Genomic DNA, 8222 nt, shown 5'->3' on the forward strand with positions numbered 1-8222 from the left:
TTGTCAGAAACTCGCGGAAATGACCGATTTTCACCTGGAAGTCGGCTGACTGTCTTTAATAACACAGACGCTCGTTCTCGGATAGAGAGGAGATTGCGTTGCATAGCGCAAATAAATCCACGAGAGGGGATTGCATTGCATAACGCGATACATCCACGAGCTCCCTGACTTCCGCAAAAGTCCTATTCATTTCTTTGGCAATGTCATGGAGCCCGTAACAAGACCGTTGACTCGCAGCGCGCGCGTTGTTCGAGAACACATTTGTCCTGTATTCATCAGCACATTTTCCTCCGCTTTTCTCCAGTCCCCAAACAGTTTTCCATTGCATCCAAACTTTCGTTCAGCTGCCCTATTGCCATTTTCGGCTGCATATTTAATTACTTTCAGCTTGAACTCAGCAGTAGGCTATATTAACTTCTTTTGGGTGGTAGGCTATATTTCTATTCAGTCGTCATTGTAAATGCTATTTTTTGTTGTGGTAGCCTAAGTTGTAACATTTTTTCTATCAGTGGTATTAAGCAACACAACATAGGCCTAGTTGCGCACATAGTGCTCTCCCGTGGAGAAAAAAAACATATATATGTCGCACCAGAGTATATGTCGCATGTCCAGCCAAACCATGAAAAAAAGTGCGACTTGTAGTCCGGAAAATTAGTTTGTCTCCCTTTCCAACAGTTAGTCTAGTCTCTAATAGTTTTGCAGTCTCAATATGCCAGTTTGTGGACTATGCCTACAACAAATAGCCCATTTTCAATAGCTGCGTCGTTGGAAGAGGTGCCGTTGCGCAACGCGCAATGCGCGGCACACGCTCGCGTGCCAATGCTGCATTGTGCAAGGTGCCTGCGTTTGAGATGTGTCTGAAATAAGTTGAAAAACAATCTCCCACTTGCAGGAATGAGACTCAGGTAGCACTATTCTGTGCTTCTTGTGGAAGAGTTGCCGACTGAAAAAATTAGCAACGATAGGCTATATGGAGCAAATAACGGAGATATGGCGTTTGACAACACAGTTCATGCAACACAGAGGCGAGGTTATGTTCTTAAAATATATGAAATCTACTAAGTCTGACAAAACGACACGTCAGCGCACGTAGCCTAAATGTCCGTATCCACCTGTAAGAAAGAGGTGTGTGACCGTCAAGTAGGCAGGGAGTGCAGATGAGACCATGGGGCACGTGGAGAGAGGGAGAAGACGTTTAAGTAGGCTATTTTATTAGCTGCATTGGAAGGTGTGGATGACAATTGCAGCATTGACTGGTTTTAAAGTGAAGCTGCAACGGGCGAGTTATGCTCTCTTTTGAGCCTCAACGCTATTAGTCAAAGCAGTTAGTTTTTATTTTTGTTCCATTCTAGGTCTGCGCTATCCGTATCCCGCAACGGTAGTTGCAGCGACAGGATTGTCAAACTGCCTTCAATTCAAGGAGTAAACTAGACGTGTCTGTTGTTTTGTAGCCACGCAGACCCGACGAAAATGAAAATGAAACATTAAATATTTATGTCACGTGCATTTTGATCGCACTACCAGCCAGCGCGGTAGTTTGGAACAAAGAAGTGGATCAACGCTTAAAGAGAGGGGGGCAATATTAGAGGCGCATCAGAACGCAGCTTCTTCGACTTCTCAACTCACTTCAATGCTCCTTCAACAACGTGTGTCTGGCAGTAGGCTAGTGTTCTATGGCTACAGAAATATGGTCACTCATGCCCGTAACGTCCGTTCCAATTCAGGATATGGCCACTATGAATGATTTCAAGATCGCTTGCCGTTTATACAACCGCAAACATCCCCTGTTCTGTATTCTCTGGTGGTGATTTACAGAAACAATTAGTTTTCCTTATTCACACAGATATCCGTTTTATAGTTTGTGAGGTCAGATAACATTAGTCATTGAACTGTGCAATACTGCAATATATTGTGTCCAAAATATTACAATACAGAATTGTGCTAATTGTATTGCACAGAGTATTTTGTAAACTTATTACCTTTATTTAAACAGGAAGATCCCATTGAGATACCTCTTTTTCCAGGGAGTGTATGATAGGCCTAGTCACCCCTGCAGATTATTGCAGTAGCCTAAGTGCTGTAGCACTGCAGTTTTGATATTGCATGGACAACAAATTATTATTTTTTTGTGAATCTCTGCTCTGCTTGATGCTCAATGTTAGGATTAAAGCTAGCTTTTAAAAATCTAGAAAAAGTTATTTTACCACCTAGGCCTAGTGACCGGCGGCGCCGCTGACATGTGCGGCCCACCTCCGCCTCTTGGTTTCAAAATGTGGCCCACTTGAAAAACTAATTGAATAGCCCTGGTCTATGACAAAGATTTAAAAATATAAGCCTATATATAGGCCCTATGTAAAAGCAGCCTAACAAAAAAAAACCAAAGTTAACAGCTTCTTGAAATAGAGTAGGCCTAGTGTGCGTGGATGTGGATTGGGAACGGGCATATGACGTCACCGCGCTGGATCTGCCATGTTTGATGCATAGACGTCCCTTTTCCCCATTGTTTTCCAGCGCAGCGCAGGACGTAGTCTCGCCTGGTCTTGCTACTAAATTGTGATTTTTAACTATCTTGCTGCTCACTTTTCTTTGCCACTATTGTCCATCGTTGTTGTGTCGTGGGGTGCAATAGCGCAAGCCACCATAGGAAAGGGGGAATTGGATTATCTTTCTACTCATTTCCTTCTTGGAGGCAGCACCATGGTGACCAAGTCTCGGATATAACAAAGTGTCGTCGGCTAGCATGGGTCGCTGCTGTAAGACGACCAAAAATAACTTTCCACTCAATCCTGACGAGTGTGCTCTCTGCATTTTCATTTTGGTAAGTGAAATAGTTTTCGTTAAATGCACTGTTTCTTTCATCAACCACTGTTGGCTAATCTACAGCCTACTGTAGCTGGCATAGCTAGCCAGGTCCATTGAAACACAACACCCTTTTTAAACAAAGGAAATGTGCACTCCATGCTTTTAAATGATAAACCAGGTGCATTTAGAGCAGGGCTACATCATAAGTGGAAAGGTATCTGGTGCCACACGGTTGTCTTTCCTGTTGTTTATTTTACCAGTAGGCCTACTATCAGTAAGATTTCGATATGCGTCTTCATCAGAGGACTGTGTAGCACCCGATTTCCCTTTCTACAACACTCTTATTTTCTGCCACATACGTATTAGTAAGCTGCACAGCATAGTAATAACACTGGTTGTTTCACTAGGTACACCAGCAAATGAAATGAACACCTCCCATCCGGATTGGGCACCATCACTGCACTTGGGGTACACGACCAAGACAGTCACCACCACCACCGAGACTTCTCGCTATGAGACAGGAACAAAGAAAACGACGAAGGACTGAGAGCATGGCGTCGATGGATGAGACACCCCTTGTTACACCAGGTAAGCCTTACATACCTTTGACAAAATTAAAAACAATGAGGGCTCTAAGGCTCTAATGTCTTTTCTCCATCTAGATTGGGTGCATCTCTTAAATCTATGTCTGTCCAATGAAATGTAAACGGTTTCAAAACAATGATTATTTTGACTCTTCGGCGAGTGGTTTTGATTCTGCTCATCAGCCTTGTTAAGATATGTTTTGTCCCTTTTGCATGGGCATTGTATTTGCATGACACATTGGGCTAATAAAATCTGTATCTGATCCACAGTGGAGACAACTGGGGGAGCATCAGCATCAGCACCTGCAGGCCTAGAGGATGAAGCTGACCAGGGGCCGGTGTGTGCTGAGGTAAAGATCCCCGCCTTCACAAGAGGACACTGTCAATTGGAAGCAAGAGATGTGGAAAACACAAGGACAATTGCTCATCTCCGAATTCACGTGGAAAGGGTGATTGGAACTGTCTGAAACAAATACACAATTTTGTCTGCAAAAGTGCCCATCAACATGGTGTTGCCATGTGAAGGTGAAGAAAAAACATTCCTTGACAAGATTGTGTCTGTATGTTGTACTCTGACCATCATGAGCAGGAGTGTTGTGCAAAGCTGAAGTTGACTGAAATAAATGTGCTTTGAGACTCAAGTGTGTATAATTTTATTCACAAGTAAAGTAATAAGACAAAAGTCATTTCAAGTATGTCGTTTTGAATCACTGTAAATACTGAAAGTGCAACTAGTGATAACCTGAGATCTTTAAGTACAGTAAGGCAAAATGTTGTAATTGTATTGAAATATCTTAACAGTAGTATTGACATACATTCACAGTGCAACTTGAGAACCTGAGAGCACAAAACGGTGCATTTGAAAAAGTACAAGGCAAAATATTATTGTAATGGTGGGGAGGGGGGGACAAAGGAAATTATTGCAATATCTTAACAGTAGTAGTTCAACTTCAGAACACCTGAGTATTATAAAGGGGGGGGGGGATTATATTAAATGACAAATTATCTTAACAGACCGTATACAAAAAAAAAAAATATTCAAAAAAGAAAATTGTGCAGAACTTCAGTGCAGTGCAGGAATACCTCTGCAAAACTACCACCTTGTGATTAGAGGCAAGCATCACAATACCATGCCTTCTCTTCTGCAGTGGCCGCATCAAGTCCAACACAGGTGAGGTGGAACCACTGCGTCGTACAGCTGCTGTTGTCACAGCAAACCATGGTGTCTAGCTCCTCAGGCACTCTGTACACACACCACACATATTCTTTGTTGGTCTCATTCCTTGCTGATTTTGGGGTCCTCACTGTTTTCCACTGCTGCTTTGGTGCTGGTGCTGTGGCTGCTTTGCTGTTCTTTGATTTCACAGTAAAAACTCTGGTGTGCTGTGGTGTAGAGGGGTCTCGGGTGTACAGTAGTACCGGCAGATGAGCTCAGGGAGGGAAACCTTGCGGAAAAATTCCTGTGCCAACATCTGGCACAACTCTGACCACGACCAGATCTTTCATTGTCCACACTACAAAGTCACAGTAAGAGGAACCTGTCACAAAGATCTGTGTCTGGACCTGTGCATAATACCTGTGGCCTTGTTTGAGTTGCATAGTGCTGTCACAGTCTTTGCCTCTCGTTTGCGGTAAGTTGACTATTGCGAACAGCAGAGCCCCAACATGCGTACAGGACTCCACAATGCCAGCCATACAGGTACAGTGGGCACAGCTGCCAGTTATGATGATCCACTGTTTCAGCGGAGGGTCGTTTACGCGCTGGGAGTGCATGACCTAAGGAAACAAAAAATGGATAGGCATTGTTTACTTTCATAACAATGACAAAGTTTCACTCTATGCAGGACTGCTACCCACTAGTAGGTTGACCACCATTACCATAAAAACTACTAGCCTGTGAGCAAAAGTTAACATCAATGCCTGATAGCCTACTGCTGTGTTTATTTTTGTAATAATATGTACAATATACTGTTTCTTTGTATATCTTAGGACGTGCATGACAACCACTGAATGTTTACATTACATCTAGTCAGATCACTGCCTTAAATACCGTTTAGAACACTTGAAAACACGTGTTGCAGCTGTACAGCAGTAGAAACAGATTTTAGCTTACCTCTGCTCTGACCACGACATTCTCCTCCTGTTTAATGACCTCCATACCACTCAGATGTCCAGCGTTCACTTGTTTGAAGGCTTCTACTGACTTGTAACACTTAAACTCGTTCAGAGTATGAGCACTGACACAGCAGAGCAGACTAGATAAGCAATGATATCCGAAAGGGTGAACTTAGGCAGTAAGGCAACTTCATTCCTTACTAGGGACTTCATACGGATCCAGTCCATTTATAAGGCCAATCTTCTCCATATACCGATCTCTGGCTTCTTTCTGCAACGTGTCCCTATATATTCCACATCCTTTCTTGCATTTTAGCATGTTTCTCTCTCAGTAAAATCGTGTTTCTTCCTTGGTCTTTGTTTCGCGTCTGCCTTTGTTTACTAGCGGTAAGGCACGAAACATGGATCCGATATCCCATAATGCAACACGTGTGCCCGCGCCCAATTATGTATCATCAGGAAGCTCCAACCTATACTCATGAACGGCCATCCGGGTACTTTGCTCTTAAATTTGCGTTACGCCCCTTTATGGGTGAAAACAAATCGAATGTCTCATTGACTTACATGTTACATCGGCTAGCCTAAATGAACACATCCCATGCTTCAGCCACGGCTGTTTGGCTATATTATTTGAACAGCCGGAAACACAACACGTTTTCGGCATGTTGCGCGTGAACAACGCTATCTACAGGTCCGTATCTGTCGTTTATTAAACCCCAACATCACCAATTGACTTGCATTGCCTGTTTTCCCCCACAAATGGGCGTAACGCACATGGAAAACGTCACGCCGTTCATGAGTATGCACAGTGTAAAACACTAACAGACCAAAGTTAACCACTCCTTGAAAGTATGCCGCATAGTCTACGCCTTACCATCGCCAATGAACTCCTTTCTCATTTCGAAGCATTTCTCTTTGCCAAAGCACCTTGTGTTTCCAGTTGTGAACCGGACATCTGTGTCCCCTTTCAGTGTAATGTAGAGATGGCTTATCTTGGCTTGTTTTTCTAGATGTAGAACAACATGCCCTCTGATGTAGTCGCCAGACGTGAAGGTGTTTTCTCTGTTTGTGAAGTAGCGCACTGCAAAGTCTTTGATAGTTGGCTTTTTTTTTTAACGACAGGCGGACAAAGGTGCGTGCACTACTTGTTGCTTAGGCTATATCAGATAAGACAGCGTAACGCGAAAAATGGCTGCGAAGACAACGTTTTTGGCCGAGTGAAAGAATGCGTTTCACACGGACAGACCGACGGACTGACTGACGGACATAGCCTACCCTAAAGATGCTAATACCGACGCATCTGAAGATGGAGAGGAAAAAGCAAAAGAACAGCGTCTCTGACAATTATGGACGATCAGGGGTAGTATCACAGATTTTTTAGGAAGACAAAAAGGGCTGTTGTAGTAGATCAGTCAGTTTTGCCAGCTATTCTGGTAAGCGCCTTCAGGAAGGCGGGACAACTGATTTAGTATGCAAGCCAAACTACTTCCTCCCATCCTTGCTAGAGGCGTGCGGCCTCATGGCGCAAGGCTCAACATAGCCTAAATGTGACAATCAGTTTTTATTTAAGATCTTGCAATAACTCAAAGGTCATTGTTATGTGCTAGTTAAGATGTTGAAGACAGGAAAGCTCATCAAAGTTCGCTCTGTGTAGTTGAGAGCGGGGAAACTTTTTTCTCCACAAGAATGAGGCAGGAGGACCAGGAAAGGACGTGAGAGAGTAGTCTGACTCGTACCCTTGGTTTGGTCTAACTGAACTTTTTAAGTTGGCTCGTTATAGGCCTGCCCTGTCCGATTGCTTGCTTAATTTTCTTCCCTGACGTTGGGAATTTGAAAATGGTATTCCTCCTACAGTTTTCAAGAAAGAGACAGGCTCATTTTTTGGATTTTTTCCCTGTGCGAATGCAATGTAGTTTTTATCTATCCTACACGATGTAGCCTACATAGAAATTGCATCTAATGCACAGGCCCGGTGAACTTGCTAGTAGTTGGTAGGCCTACTCTTCCCATCAAAATTCTCTCAGCATCAATGCTGTGTATGGACCTAGACATAATGAAATAAAAGAACAGATAATGGGCTAAGGGGAAGCTATGACGAAGCATAGAATTAACCAGCCATTCGCTGATGAGGTAAGCTGTAGCCTACGTAGCCTATGTTGACCTCATCCTCCCTCCATTGCATCACAAACGGATCCATTTATATACCCCACTGAGAAGACTATTTGGATATATCAGTGTATAAAGTCTTAGGTCGGCACACTTTGGAAGATATAAAGTGAAAATACTTGATCTTACTACAACACTATCCCTCACTGCAGGAACACTATTCTTCTGAATCTAATGAGGTTGATGCAGTGGGCCAACAGAATACTACTAAGATTTACCAGGATCTTTTCTCCATCTCTGCTTCTACTTTGGCGTTATAGTGTTCTTCATTATAAGTCATCTTACAATGCATCAATAAACTGATAGAGTAGGCTGCATAGCTTCAACTGTGACTTAGCCTTGGCTGTCCTAGTTTAAACTCGGTTGTGGCTTTGGCACATTTCAACCTAAACCGGTGCCTGAAGCGCATGAAACAGCAAACAAAGTCATAACCACAAGATGGAAAACAGTGTGCTACCTCACACCAACTTTTTCTGTCCCACACCCGGATGTCAGACAAACTTTGTCCCACTACCCACCTACTCAACAAACCCACCAACAGTCTTTTGGAACATG

At 43.3% G+C, this 8222-nt stretch overlaps 1 protein-coding gene and 1 long non-coding RNA gene across 2 annotated transcripts in view; one reads left to right on the top strand and one right to left on the bottom strand.

Moving 5' to 3' along the window:
* The window catches only part of LOC134439523 (arrestin domain-containing protein 2-like), a 32027-nt gene that overhangs the window by 21751 nt on the left and 2054 nt on the right, over nt 1-8222 (bottom strand). The window contains exon 2 of the mRNA XM_063189420.1: nt 6376-6604. Within this exon, the coding sequence (XP_063045490.1) occupies nt 6376-6604 (229 nt within the window). The remainder of the gene's footprint in view (nt 1-6375; nt 6605-8222) is intronic.
* On the top strand, nt 2456-4027 carry LOC134440482 (uncharacterized). Its single transcript, XR_010032968.1, has 3 exons — nt 2456-2818; nt 3210-3390; nt 3657-4027. It is a non-coding gene; the product is annotated as an uncharacterized LOC134440482 (long non-coding RNA).

This window comes from Engraulis encrasicolus, chromosome 23 (assembly GCF_034702125.1).
Source record: "Engraulis encrasicolus isolate BLACKSEA-1 chromosome 23, IST_EnEncr_1.0, whole genome shotgun sequence".
Classification (NCBI taxonomy): domain Eukaryota; kingdom Metazoa; phylum Chordata; class Actinopteri; order Clupeiformes; family Engraulidae; genus Engraulis; species Engraulis encrasicolus.